The sequence below is a fragment of the Sipha flava genome, unplaced genomic scaffold, assembly GCF_003268045.1.
Source record: "Sipha flava isolate LNK unplaced genomic scaffold, YSA_version1 46_pilon_pilon, whole genome shotgun sequence".
In the NCBI taxonomy this organism is placed as follows: domain Eukaryota; kingdom Metazoa; phylum Arthropoda; class Insecta; order Hemiptera; family Aphididae; genus Sipha; species Sipha flava.
This window is the reverse complement of record NW_020273250.1, coordinates 255,188-276,072: the sequence shown is the minus strand read 5'-3', so window position 1 is coordinate 276,072 and position 20,885 is coordinate 255,188. Positions and strand designations below refer to the sequence as shown.

The following is a 20,885-nucleotide window of genomic DNA, read 5'->3' as shown; positions in this document are numbered from 1 at the left end:
CATGTAATTATAGTTTCGAGTTTATAATTTCTCTGGTGTACGGCTCGCTTAAGTATTTCCCTTACATAGTGGGTGCGCAGTAAGCTCCAATATAAAAAAAAGGCCGAAACGTCACAACATTTTTTCTACCTACATGTTTAATTTTCACTTCACTGCATACAAGGGCATTAGAGCACTGCGTTGTTTCGATGGTTATAGTAAGAATATTATGATTTTTATTGATATCAATAATAAAAACATATAATATGACAAAGCAGTTGAGTATTAAATTTCACTGTTAGAGTGTACTACCATTGATTATAACTACTAGTATTTATGGTACTACGTATTCCATATATTTAAAATAAATTCACGTAAGTAACATTATGAAATATCCATTATCAGACAATGCTTGAATGTGTGTTATGACGAAAATAAAATCAATGGGAAATTCAAAAAATATATCACACTTCAGGATATGTCTGTTACATGATTAATATAGATACCAAGATAATAATTTTATGTTGAATACTGTATAATGACGTATTTTGTTCTAATGCATTGGTGCACTTCCATGCAATATAGGCACTAATAGTTATTACTATTCTCGACTCCGTCAATTTTTGATTTGTAGTTGTTTGCGTAGTTATTTTTTGATTAGCTATTATTACAAGATTATAAAATTAAAAAGAGTAATTTAGTAAATAACGAATCAGAAATTCAATGAATTTTAAGCATACCAATTGAAAGCGACGATGAGTTTGCTGATATTGGTCAAGTGATGACGAAATATTCGAATTGCCCATAAGTTGCTTATTTTTATTTTCATAATGTTAGTATTTTATTATACTTAATATTTGTTAATTTATAATTAGGAATTATTAGCAAATGACTACCGCATTTTAAATGAAGCTGTAGACGATGCTGATAATATTCTAAATTATCCTGTGTATTTTTCTGAAGATAATATAATAATTTCGATACTTCGATGCAAAAATACGTTTGGATGCGTATGTAAACTACCAAAATATAAATTTCAATAATTTGCTAAGTGCGATATTTTTTTATGTTATAATACAGAAAGAAATTGCTTCAATTTATTTCATTATACCTAACTGAATTTTAACTTTCAGAAAAATTTTTTAGAATCTAATTTGTGTTTAAATAATAATCATGTATTTAACATTTTATTCTATAACTGCTTTTTAACATAATACACGGTGTTTCAAAAGTCTTCATCTGATTACGAACTGATATAGTTCGGCAACAGTTAATCGCAGGTTAATGACCGATGTATTAATGGAAAGATTATATAACTAAGTTTATTTTAAGTTATTTAGTTGATAAATTTGGCACCGTAATGGTTAGTGAACTAGGAACCGTTAGTTTGTTTCGTTATGACGACTCCACAACAGAAAGCGTTTTACGTCCTACGTTTCAATAAGTGCGAGTCGGCATTAACCATTCAACGTGATTTTCGAAGAACTTAGGGAACTGAAGCTCCTACTACTCAAAGGATTCGACGTTGGCACCAAACGTTCCAAGAAAGTTGTTGTCTGTGTGCACAGAAACGCTCAGGTCGACCTTGTTTCTCTAACGGAAACATCGAGCATGTTCGACAGTTTTGTTCGAAGTTCATCCCTGTTCACCACGTTTCCCTGACCTCACAGCGTGTGATTTTTTTTTATGGGGCTACATAAAAGATAAAGTGTATGTACCACCATTACCTACAACCTTGGAAGAGCTTAAAATTAGAATCAAAGATGCTGTTCATGCCGCGATATCAGATATGATCAGCAACGTTTGGGAAGAATTTGATTACCGTATAGATGTGTGTCGGGCAGCCGGTGGGGGTCATATTAAACATTTGTAACCAAAGTAAATAAAACTTGACTATTTTAAGAATACATTTTACTTTATTTTACCCTTATATCTTCATTTTTAATATAAATATAAATTTTTGAAATTGGATGAAGACTTTTGATAGACCGTGTATATCAATGACGCATGGAAGTGCATGGGCCTACATGAATTTTAAAATTTGAGACGTAATAATTATTGTATACCGATGGTGCATGGAAGTGCATACATGCATTGCTTGAAATTGAGTCAAATTGAGTACTTAGATTTCATAACTGAATTTTTTTAATAATTTTATTAGATTCTACAGGTTTTAATCTATTAAAAAACATTTTTTTTTATTTATTAATAAAAATCATGCAGTGAAGGGTTAAATAAAACAATTCATTCTTTATGTTTAACTTGTATAAATTATAAATGTTTCAAATTAATATTCATAGATATATATCTTTTATTTAAATTGCATACATTAAGTAAAAACCATATAAAAAATTGCATAAAAAATGCAATGTCAAATGGAATTTTAATTAGTTATTAATTATACACTTAAAAATAGTTTATTAAATATAATAAAATAAAAATTATATAATAATATTTAAAGTAGCATTCATTATATTGATCAACAATCATAGTTAAATTGTATAATAAATATCTCTCCCTCAATGATCATCTTTTAAAAATCATTTCCTTAGTTCAATTAAACAATTATAAATTGATTGTACAACAAACTACGGATAAAATAGTATTGTCGGCTAATAATTCCTTCCACCAGAACTTTTCCTGAAGAATTCTAAAAAAAAAATAATATACATATATATGTATAAATTTGTATTCAAAAACAAAAAAAAAATAATTATCATAAAGAATATTATGAATAAAGCAGTTTAAAGTTGAAATTTTAAAACAGAAAAATAAAGTTTAACTTATATTTAATTAATTCACATAACTAAGAATCTAAGGATTTCTTTATGAAAAACTAAGATTCTTAAAAATACAATTTTTTCTTTTATTTAATTTAAAATTATATTTACTCTTCGAACACAAACAGTACGGTTGCAACACCATAAGACACCTCTCGATAGTTCACATGGAATATTATTTCTGGATAAAATTTGTTTAAAATCAGACAATTTTAAACGGTTTATAAATACAGTCTTATGTGGAAGAGTTTCCTGTAACAGAAATGCACATACCATTGAAGAATGTTATTTATCAGAATAAACAAAACTAAATCAAACATACATGTTCTGCTAGAGGTTCTAATGTATAAATCTGATCATCTATTCTTGGCACTGGAAATACATATTAAAATAATATAAACAAATTTGAAATCAATTTTTATGAATTAATAAATAGATACTTTACTTTTTTCAGGTACAGCTACTTGGTCAACATTCATTTTATTATCTTTTTCATTTTTTAATTTTAACTTGGCATCTACATATGCTAAATCTCCATTTGGTCCTTTTTTAAAATTTAAAGTTGAAAGAAGCGCATCAGTCAAACGTACCTTAAATTATCGCACAATTAAATTACCATTTCAAATAAATATTATAAGGTGAATAATAACTAATTTATTACTTGATAAATATGAGATTCAGAAGTTACATTCATACATTGTCCAATTCTAGGTGAAAAAACTTTACTGTCTGTAAATACATTGGCAAAGTTCAAAACAACCTTTGTACTTATTGGGTTACCTCTTACTAATATCAAACGTCTAGGTTTTAGTGCAAGTACAATTTGTTTTAATGATTCTCCATCAGAACGACCTTCAAAATCAATATGAACAATCTTTGCTGCAACGTAAATAATCTCTTCATACTTCAGACACTTAGATGGAATATCAATTTCTTCTTCATCATCTTCTGTTTCCTTATTTAATTCATCTTTATTTGGTTCTCCTCCCGGAATAATATCAAATTTCATGAATTCATCTTGTCTAAAATAAATAATAAGTACAAATATTAATTTAAATGCAAACTAAAAGACATTTAAAGACATTACTTTATAATTTCTCCATATGGGTCAAATTTGCATTTTTCCTCATAATATGGAAACATAGGGGGCAATTCTTTCTTTGAAGATTTTTTTGCTGTGGATACTTCAGCATCTACTAATAAATCATGCTTGCCTCTCATAGCCTCTACTTCTTCTTCAGAATCAGAACTGACTTGTTCACTAAAAATATTTATAATTTTTTAAATAACTTGAAAAAAGTAATTTATATACCAAAATATTGAATACAAGATAATACTTTTCAGTAGCTTCCATTTTTTCAGCATTATGTTTGATATTATATTCTTCTAACTCAGCGTCGTCTAAAGGTACGCGTTTTTTAATAATTAGTTTAATATGCCTATCACCACCTTCATCAATTAAATCACGTGCTAATGTACCATATGCAGTTCTGTATATTTGGTATATTTGTAAATTTGTATAGATTATATTTTAATATAAATAATAAAAATAAATATCTCATATTATTATCTTATATTACCTGTCTGTAAGAATAATACTATTTTTTGGATTTGTAGCCCACAGAAGGAAAACTTCTCTCGAAAATCCACTTTCGAGATCTGCATTACTAGCTAATACAACCTTAAAATAAAAATCAAAGTTAGTAGATGACTAATTTAACTGAATATTTATGAATGAAAAATTTAGAAATCAAAATGCCATTGAATATTATATGGTAAAAGAACAAAATATACAAAGAATATTTAACTATTTTATAAATTAATCTATCATATGGATATTTTCATTAGACATTCAATATTAATAATAAATAAATATTATATTATACCATAGGTTCGGAAATTTTACTTAAATCATTCATGTTGTGACATAGTTTTACATGCTTGAAAAAAAATGGGTTGTTCCTGGCACCTTCAAAACTTTTCATTAATTTATCACTCATCCATTCAATCTAAAAATAAAGTTAAATAAAATCAGTTCAAAGCAATTAAAGAGAAAGGTTAAAAAAACATACTTGTGATTTTGCGAACTCCACAGTATTATAACTAACATTTGTTAAAAATACTAATGAATAAACACCAAGTCCAGATTCTTTATTGCGCCATAGTTGGTCTAACATATGCATTAACTCTAAAACACGTCCAGCTGTATCAATTGCAATTAAAACATTTCCTTTAACACGAAGGGTTGTCAAAATACAAGCTAAAATCAATACATAAAAAAATTAACTGATATCATGTTATATATTTTAAAATATATTGAATAATGTCATACTCATTAATGCTTCATCACGAGATCTACGCCTAGGTTGTGAATAAGCACCATTAAAACAATCTAATATAAGTAATGATGGTCTTCCAAGTTTTTCCAGGTCACTTCCGTTCAAATGTCTTTCTTTTTTATGATTAAAATCCACCGCATATACAATATCTTCTTCACCTACCTTAGATATTTTCCATATTGTACCACCAACCATATGACCAGCAGGCAACGCTACTATTCTCAAGCCAATTCCTTTACCTGGAATAAATGATAAAATATGATACTTTACATGATATAATTAAAAAATTAAGACAGCAAAACAATATAAAGATTCTAAGAATTTAATTACATATAGTTAGTATAAAATGATAAATAAAAAATAATCGGATAATAATCGTGAAATAAAAAATGAATTTAATTTAATTATAATATTAGTTTCAATAAAAATAATACCTTTTAACGAAACAATTTGATTATATTTCACTTGAATAACTTTATCAAAAGCAGAATCGACATCATCTAAATTAAATAAGGTAAAATCTTCCACATTGCACAAAGACTATAGTAACAAAAATACAATAAGAACATCATACATACATTTTTAACATAGAAAAAAAATAGGCATTTGAATAAAAATAAACAAATCAAAACCATACTTGATGTAAATCATACATAAACATCTGACCCATCTGGTAAACAGGTATAGTAGCATAAACAGGGCAGTTCAAACCACATTTTCCGACCAGGTACGGCAAGGCTCCAAGATGAAATCTATCGGGGTGCGATAACAGTACAGCGTCTACTTGATGCATATACCTTAAGAAGCAAAACAAAGATTAAGAAAAAAAAAAAAAATTAACCAATCAATTCGATATTTAAAACTTGGGCATACACGCAACACCCACAGTGAACCCAACCTTTTCATTTTATTAATTACGCCCATGCTGAAGCGTTCGTTCCATCCGCAGTCTAATAGGAATTTGAATTCGTCGATTTGTAGTAAATAACAAGGAGGCGACTCGTCCATGGCACCGGACAGAGTGAAAAACTTTATAATGGACGTCATTTAGTCGAGATCGGACACCGTCAACGACAGCCGTGTCAATGTACAGCGTTGGACGACCCCGGGGTAGTTTTGGCGTAGTTGACACGATCGAAGGAGCACGCGCCAACAGGCTGATGTTGTTTCGCCGTTCCGACGGCGGTTGGGGGCGCAAAAAGCGGACCACAAGAAATTGTAAATAAAAGAAAACCAATGTTATTCGTTAAGCTGCTCTCTTGCTTATCTGCGTCTCGAGATCAAGGGTAGTAGCAAGTAAAAGGTACGTTTATCCGTGATTATATAAATGAATTGCAATTTATTTGCAAACAATAATCAAGGAGCTTTATCCAGCAGCCGGTAAAATTCATCAACACAACAATCGCTAGAAAACAAATAAGCGAATAGGATTCACGCACGGTTGTGCCAACGTCGAAAAAGTTTGTCGGACGTTATCATATTATCATATTAATATTATCTATGTTATCATGGTGTAAGTAAATAATAATATTATTATTTGGAAATTGATAATATTCATTATATTACTTATATTTTTAATGTAACAGTATAGATGTCAATGCACCACAAACATTGTTTAAAATCATGAGTTTTCAGTTGAAGAAACCTAGTGCGATTTTTAAACACCTCAATTCATTTGCTGAGAGAAATGAATTCGAACAGAATGCCCTGAAACTGAAAACGTCAGAAGACAGTCAAAATACTGCAAGATCCGAGTTAATAGCGTTTTTTTTTATTGTTAATTTTTTTTATTTGTTTTCCAAACTTAATCAAAATCAATTAATAGTCATCATTGATATTTAACTATTTTTAAAATGAATTAAAATAAATACCTAACAATATACTTATTTAATTTTATATCATAATTTTTGAATTGTAGTGTACTTGAAAATGATATTGATAATTTAACAAGCACCAAACAGTCTTGCGAAGATCTTCAATCTGCATCCACCAAGCAGTGTAAGTATAATAATATCCTAACAAATGCTTTACTTTTTCTATGTATTTATTCATGAAAAATGTTTATTATAAATTTGTCCTCATACTTGCATTATGCAAGTGGATAAATTTTTATACTAATTATAGAACTTTTCTCATAAAAAATGTTATGACAAATTTGTAGATATTTTGTGATTTAGGCAAATATAAAATGCAATTGATATCATATTAATTATTTTATACATTTTTATTTTTTAATAATTTCATTATTTAAAACAATAAAACTATTTCAGCAAGCCGTAATAGTGGATCTCCTAATACTGAATTAAAAAACCATACTACTAAAGAAAATTCTACTATAAAAATCACAAAATCTCAAAAGTCTAACATAGTAAGTAATAATATTTTAATTATTTTGTGTAATCAAGCTATTTATCATCAGTAAGATAAATAAAGAGCAATTATTGCATTTTACTTAAGTTTTAATTTTATCACTAGACAGAAAATAACTATTATTTATTAACCTAAAATATAGTATTTAAATTATCATTTTGATTTCTGGCACTAAAATTCTGTGACATTTGTCAAATTTATAAATTATAAAATTTAATGATTCTGAATTAATTATTCTCTTATAAAGAAGAATACTTCCCAAATAGATAAAATGTTTTCATTATTTAAGGTGGCTTCTACTTCAGAAAATAATAAAAGATTACAAAAGACTAATTTAATCTTAAACAGAAATCATTCTGGTATGTAGTTTTATATTGTCTAAGTATAAAATATTAATAATCTTTTATTGACATATAGATCCAAATTTATCAAAAAAAATTGAGACTTTATTAAATAATGAAAATATGAATGTACTTGATGTTAGATATATGGACGTAAGAAGAGTTTGTTTAATTTACTATTTATATATTTAAATATAAATATATATATATAAAATGATGTAATAACATTTTTAATATTTAAAAATGTCTTTTAGGTAACTAAGAAACTAGAAGCTCATGTTAAAAGTCTAGAAAAATTAGAATATGATATGCTGCAAAAAGTGTTTGACATGTTCGTTGATATACCAGAAAATGTAGCCATTAATATACCAGGTCTTCGAGATCCATCATCTTTGCCTCATTTTAAAAAAGTTAGACAAAAAATTAAAAATAAATTAAAAGTTGCAAGAGCACAATTAAAATCTCAACAAGAAATAATTAAAAAAGAAAACAGCCTTAATGTTTTGAATGATACTTTTATTAGTCCTGATAAAAATATTAAAGAAGAAAAAATTTCAAAAAATATATCAGACAATAATGATATGCTATTAGATGAAAAATTAGAAAATCAAATAAATTTGAACTTGAATTATGATAATAATTCAGTAAAGTTATCAAACTTGCATTCATTTTCTGATATACCTACATCTAGTAATTCATCAATAACCCAATCTAGACTTAATAATTTGACATGTACTGTAACATCATTACATTTTAATTCAAAAGAAAATAATAAAATTAGCCACGACAAATCAGATTTCAATATAAATGTAGATGTTCAAAAATCAACTCCTAGTTCACAAATTATGAATGAAAGTAAGTGTTAAGTTAATAATAACATATTAATATTTTTAATATAATTAATATATATTTTTATAACAATTGATTATTTTATTACAATTTAATTTATTTAGATAAATCAACTACTAGTCAAAATATTAATCTATTGAACTCAACAGAAACAGACTCATCCAAAACTGAGTTGACTAGAACTGATTATGATTTCTCGTGGGAACTATTAGCAGTATTTAAAAGAACTTTTGGACTCCGAAATTTTCGAGAAAATCAATTTGAAGCTATTAATGCTGCTTTGCTGGGACATAATTGTTTTATACTAATGCCAACAGGTGGTGGAAAATCATTATGTTATCAATTACCTGCGGTTATATCTAGAGGCATTACTATTGTAATTTCACCACTAAAATCCTTAATAATTGATCAAACTCAAAAATTAAAATCTCTTGATGTAATTATTTAATTGATTAATAATATTTTAATGCTATTGATCAGAGATTTTCAAATTGTAGTATGTGTATTACTAGTGGTACAAGAAAGTCCATATTTTGGTTTGGAAAATAAATTAAATTTTTATATTTATTTATTAATATTTGTACTCATATACGAAATTTAAAATTATCTATATTATTTTTTATTGAATTTTATAATTTGTGTGAATTAATTTTCGATATAAAAGCTTAAAAACTTTGAACAGTATTATTTATAGATATTAGTGGTGTATGACTGATTTGTAATAAACATATTAAATTTGAGAATCTCTGCTATCGATGAAACCAGAACAAAATTCTACCTCCAAAATCCTGCAAAAAAAAATAAATAAATAAATAAACACGTCTTAAAAGTTCATGTATGATGTAATACATGATGTACAAAACCACTTTTTAAACCGTTTAATAAATACTTTAAACATAATATTATTTGTTTTTTTTACCCAGTGGGATTTTATTAAAAGAGGGTTTTGACAGCAGGAATTTGTACAAACACGACTTTAGATAAATATATATTATTTTTATCCATTATTAACTTTATTTATATTTTTGATATTATAAACCAATTCAATATTTTAATAATGTTGAAATAATTTTGGTGTTTTTAGATACCGGCTGCTCATTTATTAAGTAATATTACAGCTGATGAAGAAAATGAAATCTTTTCTAAACTTTGGGAAGCTGAACCAGGTAGAATTTTTATATGCACAAAATAGAAAGTTTTTACTTTATGAGAAAAACATATGGTTATAGTATGCAATTATAAAATTTATTAATCTTATGTTAATTAAACCACTATAAGACGTCATAATCATACAAATTAGATGTATTATCCTATATTTAACCTATTATAATTTAAACAAAACCATTTATTTAATTTATTTTAGGCATTATGTAATAGTTTATTAATATAAATTTGAGTTCATTGAAATAATTTGCATAATAACAATATTATTTTATATTCAAGGATTCAAATTATTGTATGTTACTCCTGAAAAAGTTAAAGCAAGCAATAAACTATTACAAGTCTTAAACAATTTATATTGTAGAAATATGTTAGCTCGAATAGTTATTGATGAAGCTCACTGTGTTTCAAATTGGGGTCATGATTTTCGGTTTGTATATGGTTTTTTTCATAACAATTATATTATTATATTACATATTTATCACATTCAATTTATGTTTTTTTTTTTTTTTTTTTTTTTTTTAATATTAGGCCAGATTATAAGCAATTAGGTGTATTAAAAGAAAATTATAAAAATGTCCCGATAATGGCATTAACAGCTACCGCAACACAACGTGTTCGCAAAGATATTTTACACCAACTTAATATTGAAGATACAAAATGGTAAAATATTGATTTATTTTGAAGCATATTTTCTTTACAGAATTTTTATTTTCATTTATTTTATACATTCTATTTTAATTGTATATGAGTAACTTATATAATTTATCAAACATAAAAGTATGTTTAAAATGTTTAGGTTCATATCTAGTTTTAATCGACCCAATTTAGTTTATGAAGTAATTCCAAAAAGTGGTAAATCTACATTATTAGAAATTGTCAAACTAATAAAATCTAAATTTGATCGTCAATCTGGTATAATTTATTGCATGACTAAAAAGGAATGTGACAGTACTGCTGTACTATTGTCTAGAGAAGGAATCAAAGTAGCAAGTTACCATGCTGGGTTAACTGATAAACAAAGAAATAATATTCAATTGCAATGGACATCAAATAAATTGAATGTAATTCATTTTAATTGTATTTAAATTGTCTAAACTAAATTTATAATATTTTCAAATATTTATATCAGCTAGTTTGTGCTACGATTGCATTTGGCATGGGCATTGATAAACCTGATGTACGATATGTTATACATTATTCATTACCACAATCTATTGAAGGTTATTATCAAGAATCTGGTAGAGCTGGCCGAGATGGTGATGTTGCACACTGCATTCTGTTTTATGTCTATTCAGATATGCATCGTATACAAAAACTCATTCAAAGTATGTAAATTGTTATTCTTGTAAACGTTTTATTGTTCTTAAAAATTGATGTAAATACAAAGTTTCTTAAATGTACCATACATAAGTATGAATTAATTAATATGATCTATATGGCAATAAATATGATTTTAATTTACTATAAAATGTTTTTTTTTGTTTCAAAAAAATGTTATTTATAGTAATTAAATAAATAATTGTTGGAAATCAATTTTAAATGTATTAACTATTTTTAGTTGGAAACGGAGCGACTTTCGAAACAAAAAAAGTACGTTTGCAGAACCTTTGTAGAATTGTATCATACTGCGAAAACAAAACTGACTGTCGTCGTGCTTTACAACTTAACTATTTTGATGAAATATTCGATAGAGTTCAATGCATTTCTAATGAAGAGACTATGTGTGACAATTGTCGCAATAAGGTATCTAGTTATTTATTAACATAAATAATTTAATGCTTTCTCTGTCAATTTAATTGAGTAAGGGCAGTGATTCCAAAACTGTGCTCCGCGGAGTCCTCAGAGTTTCGCTATCGTTTCTAAGAGGCTCCATTTATTTTACCATTGAAAATGTAAAAACATAACAATTATTAATCGTTATTTAAAACAACAATCATATATATTTTTACAATATTCCATCCACTCAAATAAAATTCATCAATACGTATGAAACAATATTAAAATTTCGATAGGAAAATTTAATTTTTAATTTTAGACAATACGAATTACTATTCCAGTTACTTTCCGGCCAAATATGTTGTGTATATTAAAATCTCGAAACGAACAGATCATTCTGAGTTTCCTCCTATATAAATATACCTATACCGTGTAATATGCAGGTCTGAATTAATACCTAGCCCCAAGGCACAGTAATTTTAGAGCTAATAATGCCCAGCAGTGTCCAGTATTAAAATGGTAAAAAACCTCTTTGACAAAGGAAGTGTTGAATCTCAAAGTTAAATTTTTAAAAACAAAAATATTTACAATATAAGAATCAAATATGAACTTTTATATGATAACTAGAGCTTGTATGTTTATGACGGCATATTTTTTTTGCGCAACCAGAATTATAATCTAATATTATAAAAATTCAATTTATGAAATCTCGATTGCAAATATGAAAACTTATTTTGAATATTTTTGCATATTTGAGCATATAAATGCATATATCGATTGTTTTTAGATTAAGTAGCATATATTTATGAATTATTTTATTTTTTACCCCTTTGAGGGGTGATGCAAAATGGAACTTGGTGGAGGAACGCAGGATAAAGCCAAGAATCTTAATTGCCCTGCAACAAATGTCTTCAATGTCTTTGGTAGGGGAAAGATCACGAGTAAACTTAAAACCTAGGTCGCATATAGAGTCACTAGGAGATTTAATAGTAATATTATGATTAACGCAAAGGAAATTGAAATGAGAATGGGAACTGTAGAAAGAAAATACCGAAAATTTGGATATGTTCAGGGAGAGACCTAGAGACTCACCCCACAACACTAAATTATTGAGATCATGTTGGAAAAGAGTACTATCAGATATAGAATTAATACGAAGGTACAACTTATTATCATCTGCAAACATAAGAAGTTTTATTTATTTATTTATTTATTGAATAATAAAGTAGTTTTACATGAAGAAGAGCAAGAGGAGCAGAATTAACAAAGAGGAGAAGGGAAAGAACCGCACCTTGAGGTACACCGGAAAAAGGAACAAAGGCAGCAGAGGACGAACCAAGGACAGAGACATATGTGTAGAGATGATGGTTAAATAAATATGAGTTGAGCCAAGAGAGTAAGGGATCGCCAATACCGAATTGATTTAAAGTATTTATGAGAATACTGTGGTCCACACGATCGAAAGCCTCGGAGAAATTCGTATAAATTACATCCACCTGTTTAAATTCCTGAAAAGAGTTATAATTGTAAGAAGTAAGTGCCAAGTTACAAGTAGTGGTAGAACGACCTGGCCGAAAACCGTACTGTGCATCCACAAGAATATAATTGAGAGGAAGACGAATTAAGAACGATAGATTCAAAGACCTTAGAGAGATGGGAAAGAAGATTGATTGAACGATAGTTTGAGACAAACTTAGAATCATCAGATTTAAGAAGAGGAGTAATGGAACCAATTTTTGGAGCAGCAGAAAACACACCAGAGTCAATAGACTTGCGAAATAGAAAAAAAAGAGGCCATGAAATAACATTACTTAACATAAATAAGAAGTGGCTTTGTAATCCGTCGGGTCCGATAGATTTGATGTTCCGGAGAGAACACAGTGACTTACTGACGTCATCCAAAGAAAAGAAAGGATGAGAAGGAAGAATAAATTGAGAGATTTGGATGTTAGAAGATAAAGAAACTGAGGAAGGAGAAAATGCATAGATGGAAGAGAAATACTTAGAGAAGAGATTAGCGGCGTCAACAGAATTAGTATTGGAGACAAGACCGTAACTGGAAAAAAATTTCAGGGGGGATCTAACATTATTATTTAATACAATTTATAGTTAATAAACTATATTCGCCGCTAAAATGTTTCTACTTTTGAAAATTTCGGGGGGAGGGGGGGTCCGGACCCCTGGACCCCTTAGTTACGGCCTTGACTGGAGAAGTCGTCATAAACTAAATTAGCAGGAATAGATGAAGTTGAGCGTGATTCTCCGTGCCTAAAACAGGCACGGAGAATAGAAAAAAAGTGGTAGTTAACTAAGGTAAGTGAAGATTAATATTTAGCATGAGCTTGATTTTTTAGATAAACAAAGTTTTTAAGCTCAGGAGTATACCACGTGGGAAAATTAGAATGAGAAATGGATATATTGGGGACAAAAGAAAGGATAGACGAATGTAGAGCATCAAGGAAAATACACATCGATTCATCAGTATTATTTGAACAGAAGGTATGTTCCTAATTGTTGAAGAAATTGATAATCAGCCTTAGAGAAGTCAAAAAACGAAAGAGGCTTAGTTAGTGTAAGAGCAGAAAGAGGAAATGATAGGGTGAGAGTAAGAGTGGGATGGAAGGAATCAGGAGGAACTGCAAATTTGAATGCAAGAGAGACCGATATAGATTTATAATTTGTAAAGATTAAATCAAGAAGGGAACCGTGAGAGTAAAAATAGAGTTAAGCTGAAAAAATCCATGAAGAGAGGAAGTTTCAAGACCTTACAAACCAAACAAATAGTTAAATAAACGTAACAGGTGTAGGAAGAAGAAAGGAAGATTCCTTTCTTAATAAGTACTTCCGCAATAAATACACCACCTTCATTACTAGAGAGTAGGAATCTATTACATTATATGTATAATATTAAAAATGGTCCATATTATTGTAAATTATCATTACCGTTAATTATGTCATTTTCGAAATATCAGCAAAATTATTGTTGTGCAGTGTAATACTGATACTTAAAGTGCTAGCCTATGAAAATTTAACATTAATAGATCGAAAACTAATTAATATTTTTTTTCATATTTATTAGCTGTGATTTTTTGTAATAAAGTAATTTTAAATACATAAATTCAAAATATACAAAATATACAATATTCAAAAGAGTATATATATTTTTTTAATTAATATTAACAATTTTTTTGCATATATTTGTTGAAAAAATAGGTATATTTAATACATTTTATGGTACATAATTGCATATTTTGACATTTTATAATGCATATTTTTATGAAATTTTGATCATTTACATCCGAGCTCTAATGATAACAATTTTAACAAATAAAATATTAAAAACAATTAATTGTATTATAAAATTAGTTTTCGAATACCATAAAAAAACAGTTTTTTCGTACCATTTTCATAGTTGTTACAGAACTACTTATCCAAAATGGAAGAAAAAAAATAACAATAGTGTAGTAAATACCGTAAATATAACCATAAGCGTGCACACGGGGTAGTCAGGGTAGGTACTTGACTATTCTGTGAAACTTCCCACCCTCACCAAAATATTCAATATGATCACAATAATAAATAAACATATTATTTTCAACCACTTCGAAACATTAGTTAACGTTAAAAAAATGTAAGAATACTGGAGAAATATAGTTATTAAGTTAAATGAAGTTACGAATGCAAATTTTTTGTTAATATTAAATGATAATGTGTTATGTTTGACTACCCTGCCAGTTATGTCTGCACACGCTTATGAATATAACTTTATAGTTACAATACTTTGTAACATTTTTTTTTTTGCAAATGATTCAATTACTTTTACGGTATCGATTTCATGGAGCAATTTGTGTTCAAGTGCAAGTAATAATGAAGATAATTTATTTTGTCCAAAAGTTTAGGGATAAGCAACTCGAAGTTATTAGAGGGCCAATTTTTAGAAAATTTAAATCTAGCTGGCCAGAGTATAGAAAAAAAAAGAAAAAAAAAAGTCATTCAAAATATGAATTTTAATTAGCATTTATATATATGGAAATAATAAATTCAATAAACACGATAGCATAATCCGAATGGTGCGAAAAAACTGATATAGGTAAATAGTTTAGTTACAGCTATGGTTGAAAGCCATACTTATACATACACATGACATTTAGACATTTAACGATGTTTAATACTAGATAGCAATTATTATATTGATAAATTAGAGCATAGACGATAAACTTTAAAATTGTATGATGTAATTTAAAAATATATTACGGGCCAGATAAAAAAGGCTCACGGGTCGAATGCGGCCCGCGGGCCGCCAGTTGCCCACCCCTGCAATAGTTGATATACGAATTACGATAGCAAAAACATTGAAAAAACAATATACGAGTACATGAATCTATCTATGAATAATTATTTTATATATAGAAATAAATAAATACTTAAATGAATGCTTAGTCTGGAGTATTATCATAATTGTAATGTACGACCGATTTCGAATAAAAAAATCATCATCAAGTGTAACAAAGTCAATAAAATCATGATTTAGGCTAAGCATTTATTTATTTATTTTTCTATATAAACTATTTATTAATATATTATATATATATTAGAATGTTCTTACTGATTTATTTGAATACAATTGATTCTTATTTTTTTTTTCTTTCTCAAAGAACTATACTTATAATAGTTTTTATATTTTTAAACAATTTCAGCTATCTACAAAATTAATTGATATCACTGAAGAAAGCATCAAATTAATTACTGCTGTTCAAGAAATTTGTGGTTCAGACAGTAGTTGGAAAAATAATTTTACATTCACTCATTTCGTGGACATTTTTAAAGGATGTAAAACTCAAAAAGTGAAATTACATGGTATAATTTTTAATTATTCAATTCAATGATTTATATTTCATGAGTTTGAAACAAAATAAAATTAATCTCATGATTCAGGCCATGAACGCTCCAATATTTTTGGTTGTGGTGTACATTGGAATCGACATGATGTAGAGCGATTGATAAATAAATTAATACTTGAAGGATATTTAAGAGAAGAGATGGTGATTGCTAATAAATCTGATATTATGAATGCATATATTCGAATTGGTCCTGTAGCTGAAAAGCTTCTTAATGGATCTGTCAAGGTAAATTCATAATAACTTATAAAGTAACTTTAAAATTAACATTATTTTTATCAGTTATCACTTGCCTTGAGTTCAAAAAATAATACAGTTGCTGATCAAACTTCTTCTAGTAAAAAAGAGCCAGCGATAAATCCAATGCTAAAAGAAATACAAGAAAAATGCTATGAAAATCTTATGGATGTGTGTCGTGGTTTAGCTGCTTCGTTAGAAATCAATACAAGTGCTGTCATGACGGTCCAAGTTAGTTGGATAAAATATTAATTTCAAAAATAAATTGTTAATAAAATTATGCATAAATATTTCATTCAGAAGTATAAATTATCATTACTTTTTTTTTAAAACTAAATGTAAAAAAAAGTGTAAATATCAGCATAAACATATTTAGTAACCATTCAATTATAGTTTTAACTGTAATTAATTATAAAATGCATTTGTTTGTAGGCAATTCGTTCGATGTCACTTCTAATGCCAGAAAACGAAGAAGATATGTTAAAAATTGATGGTGTTACAAAATCTAATTTTGACAAGTTTGGTGAACCTTTATTAGAAATTACACGGCAAGCAGCTACAGAAAAGTTAGGTAAAAATACAAGTATCTTATTTTTATTATTTTGCTCGTGTTAATATATTATTATAGTATATCTTACTTTCAAAAGCTTGATTATGAAAACTAGAGTAAAATCATATATTTATTATTAAATTTAATGTAAGCAATCGATTAAATTATTAAGATTATAACTTGCCTATATTTTTTCAATACTTATAAAAAATAAATACTGAAATATATATTTATGATTGATTTTGTATACTTGGTAGTATATAATGAAAAGCATTTTTTTTTTCGTTTTTCAATAGAAATTTTAGGTACTGAAAACAAACAAAACTTCAATGAAGCCGATAGTAACAGTGATTATAATCCAGAAAATAGTTTTAATTCTCCATGTTATGAAGATATGGTTAACCAAATGTTAGAGAGTTCAAGAGGTAAAAAAAGAAAAGCAAAATCTTCCACTAGAAAACCTAAACGGTTTAAAAAAGGCCGAGCAAAAAAATAAATACTAGTGTTTTATTGAATCCATAATTAAAATTAAGACACAATACAATACAAAAACATGTACATATATACTCCGTATATAGTAAACCAAAAAAAAAAGAAAAAGTATACAATTCTTGGTACCTACTGTTTATTTAATACATGATACAGCTATTTATAGATACTATTCATATACTGAATCCTTATTTATAGTAATGTTCCCATCAGTTTTGTTGAGAGTATACTACGCCGACGAGTGTTTGCATTTTTATGATATAGACCAGTGGTTCCCAACCCAGGGCCAACAGGCTACATGTGGCCCACGAAGGAATGTAATGTGACCCGTTACAATTTTTAAAATAAAATAAAATATTAAAAAAAAAAAAAAGTAAACTATTATAAAATACGATTTTTTTTAAATGTATTAATTTTGTTTTCGAACATTTTCAAATAGAAATTTTATATTATAAATCGTGCATTTAAAAGAACGTATTGATCAAATGAATGTGTATCTACAGCGTGTACTTCAATCTATAATCTTTCGGTAGTCCATAAAATAATTGGAAATAAATTCAATATGCACCTACATGTATATTATATACCTACTATGTGTAACAAAATAACATTATTAAAATAATATTGATATTAATCGTATTTTTATATTTGTTGGTCCACTCAAAGATAATTGTTTAACCAAAATGGCCAGCCGAGGAAAAAAGGTTGAACATCACTGTTATAGATGGAGGCGGTGGGAAACGGTTGTAAATATTAACAATTTAAATGCATAAATTGTTAATTTTTATAGAAATAGAAATTAAAATTATTTAAATTAATTGATACAATCGTTAGTACATAGTATACCATCAATATTGCTTCATAGTATTGCATTATATGTCTGAGAGAAAACTGAATATTTGTTACAAAATAAGGCCAAAACTATAACTTGTAAAACTAATTACATTTAATACTTCTCTGCGAAGTGCTTGAGATTTGAGAGTATACGTAGTATATCCGTGCACTTTTTAAAATTATATTGAGAATATAAACGCATATACGTCATATTTAGTATATATTATGAAGACACCATTGGTTATTTAGCATTAAGTATTGAATTAAGAATTATTATTCATTATTTCAATTGCGAAATATTTGGTTATTGCTTTTTCAAGTCTATATGTCTGATATTTAATAATCGAAACAAACGCATATTTATTGAATACAAATATTTTTCTTTATTTTTAGGAAGTGTGGTTCCAAAAATTCATCTACATCTACTATGGCTAAGATACGTAAGACGGCACTTAAATTGAATGCTAAAATGCGCCCTATAAGAAAACCTGGTTTCTTACAATCGCCCAAAAAATCGTCGACATAAATCAATATTGACAAAATGTGATAAGAGTTAGGTTTTTTTTTCATAACAATTAACAAAGTTCAAATATATAATATATTTTTTATTTAAATGATCATACTGTGTAATTATTATTTTTTCCATTTTTTAATTTATGGAAATATTTTCCAATAGCCATTCTTCATCTCCGTCAGTATCAATTATAATTTATTAGTTACAATATGATTAATAGATATAATCTATAATATAAAACTGAATTGCTGAATGTCTTGCTAAGCGCAAATATCGAGAGCAGCTGAACCAATTTTGCTAATTATTTTTTTATAATATTCCTTGTAGTACGAGGATGGTTCTTACGGAGAGAAAAATTTAAAAAATTGCCTGTAAAAGTCTAAAAATAACACTTTTCTATATTCTCATACAAAAGATTTAAAAAAAATTCAATTAAAAAAAAAAGTAAAATTAAAAGTAAATTAAAACTATTGACACATAAAATGGATTTAATTGTTAAACATTGTATGTTTGGTAAGACACGCTGCAGGATGTATTCTGTAGAGTGGCAGAAACGTGGATTACCGCATGCATATATTGAGTGGGTTGAAAAAATTAAGCCAAATGAAGTTGATGAAGTTATATCAGCTGAAATCCCTAATGAATAAGTAGATCTTGGCTTGCATGAAGTAGTTATCAAAAATATGATACATGGTCCATGTGAAAAATTTAATCAAAATGTTCAAGCTTAATTCACGGACATTAATATCGGAAACAATTACTGAAAATGATGATTATCCACTTTATCGTCGGCGATCACTAGCAGACAATGGAAGGTCAACAATTTTTTTTCAAGATATTGAAATAGATAATCGCTGGATTGTTCCATATTCACCAATCTTATCAAAAACTTTTAAAGCACACATCAATGTTGAATCTTGCTATTCAGTAAAATCTATCAAGTACATATGTAAATATGTAACCAAATGAAGTGATATGGCTGTGATTGGATTTGGTGCAGAGAATTAAAATGATAAAGTAACCCAATACCAAATGGGCCGTCATGTTAACACCACAGATATCTGTGGTTAACACTAATGAAGCATTTTAGCGAATTTTTTTCTTTTCCAATTCATGAAAGACACCCCACAGTTCATTTTTTTTTTTTTTTTTATTAGGAGCTTTATTAATAAAATATTAAGCTCAACAATTACAGTAAATACAAAGGTCATAAGACAAGATATTAATATTTTATAGTAAATTGGGAATGGCCACGCCTAATCACCTAATGCATGATGCTTTTCATCAAGAGTTATAATGTGAAAAATCGTATGATATCAATATTTTGAAAGAATCGATTCAAATAAATCTTTCACTATTGAACGAAAAACAAAAGTATGTATTTGATACTCTTATGAAAGTAATAAATGACGGAACTGGTAGGATTTACTTCTTGGGCGCTCCTGGTGGTACAGGAAAAACTTTTTTGATTACTTTAATATTAGCAACAATTCACTCAAAAAATGAAATTGATCTAGCTCTTGCTTCGTCAGGCATTGTAGCAACTTTGGTTGAAGGCGGTCGAACAGCCCATTCAGCTCTAAAATTGTCATTAAATAGGTATGCAAAGCAACGAAACTCCAACCTGCAAACATTTTCAGAAATTCGGCAATGGTAAAGATTTTGGAGCAATGTAAACTTATAGTGTGGGACAAATGCACGATTGCGCATAAACAATCTTTAGAGGCTTTAGATAGAACCTTAAAAGATATATGGAACACCCAAAACCAATTTGGTGGTGCAATGATTTCAGATTTTCGCCAAACATTGCCAGTGATTCCTCGTT

At 27.7% G+C, this 20,885-nt stretch overlaps 2 protein-coding genes across 5 annotated transcripts; one reads left to right on the top strand and one right to left on the bottom strand.

The window, feature by feature from the left end:
• Positions 1 to 2,425: 2,425 nt before the first annotated feature.
• On the bottom strand, positions 2,426 to 6,560 carry LOC112689741 (probable cleavage and polyadenylation specificity factor subunit 2). Its single transcript, XM_025563572.1, has 14 exons — positions 5,997 to 6,560; positions 5,736 to 5,895; positions 5,533 to 5,638; positions 5,092 to 5,337; positions 4,832 to 5,019; positions 4,646 to 4,768; positions 4,340 to 4,440; positions 4,097 to 4,249; positions 3,847 to 4,020; positions 3,421 to 3,781; positions 3,205 to 3,349; positions 3,082 to 3,131; positions 2,871 to 3,011; positions 2,426 to 2,629 (listed from the first exon to the last, which is right to left on the bottom strand). Exons 1-14 carry the CDS (start codon positions 6,143 to 6,145, stop codon positions 2,537 to 2,539), a joined length of 2,190 nt encoding a protein of 729 aa, XP_025419357.1. The 5' UTR covers positions 6,146 to 6,560; the 3' UTR covers positions 2,426 to 2,536.
• An 87-nt stretch (positions 6,561 to 6,647) lies between these two features.
• On the top strand, positions 6,648 to 19,166 carry LOC112689740 (Bloom syndrome protein homolog). 4 transcript variants are annotated; one of them, XM_025563568.1, is made up of 19 exons: positions 6,648 to 6,852; positions 7,017 to 7,096; positions 7,369 to 7,466; positions 7,758 to 7,827; positions 7,886 to 7,962; positions 8,064 to 8,664; positions 8,763 to 9,094; positions 9,743 to 9,824; positions 10,102 to 10,249; positions 10,351 to 10,482; positions 10,619 to 10,883; positions 10,952 to 11,147; positions 11,381 to 11,565; positions 16,236 to 16,395; positions 16,474 to 16,664; positions 16,719 to 16,904; positions 17,106 to 17,244; positions 17,520 to 17,715; positions 18,940 to 19,166. In XM_025563568.1, exons 1-19 carry the CDS (start codon positions 6,722 to 6,724, stop codon positions 19,070 to 19,072), a joined length of 3,402 nt encoding a protein of 1,133 aa, XP_025419353.1. In that variant the 5' UTR covers positions 6,648 to 6,721; the 3' UTR covers positions 19,073 to 19,166. The 4 variants fall into 4 exon arrangements, with proteins under 4 accessions (XP_025419353.1, XP_025419354.1, XP_025419356.1 ...); XM_025563569.1 differs by lacking the exons at positions 7,758 to 7,827; positions 7,886 to 7,962; XM_025563571.1 differs by lacking the exons at positions 17,106 to 17,244; positions 17,520 to 17,715; positions 18,940 to 19,166 and having other exon boundaries at positions 16,775 to 16,867.
• Positions 19,167 to 20,885: the final 1,719 nt, after the last annotated feature.

Bases quoted from the DNA above. Each gene is read 5' to 3' on its own strand.
- LOC112689740 (XM_025563568.1), top strand. From the start codon at position 6,722: ATGAGTTTTCAGTTGAAGAAACCTAGTGCGATTTTTAAACACCTCAAT. The intron at 6,853-7,016 runs GTTAATAGCGTT...TTTGAATTGTAG, and splicing joins CAAAATACTGCAAGATCCGA to TGTACTTGAAAATGATATTG. The intron at 7,097-7,368 runs GTAAGTATAATA...AAACTATTTCAG, and splicing joins ATCTGCATCCACCAAGCAGT to CAAGCCGTAATAGTGGATCT.
- LOC112689741 (XM_025563572.1), bottom strand. From the start codon at position 6,145: ATGACGTCCATTATAAAGTTTTTCACTCTGTCCGGTGCCATGGACGAG. The intron at 4,021-4,096 runs GTATTATCTTGT...AAATATTTTTAG, and splicing joins AAAATGGAAGCTACTGAAAA to TGAACAAGTCAGTTCTGATT. The intron at 3,012-3,081 runs GTATGTTTGATT...TTTCTGTTACAG, and splicing joins TAGAACCTCTAGCAGAACAT to GAAACTCTTCCACATAAGAC.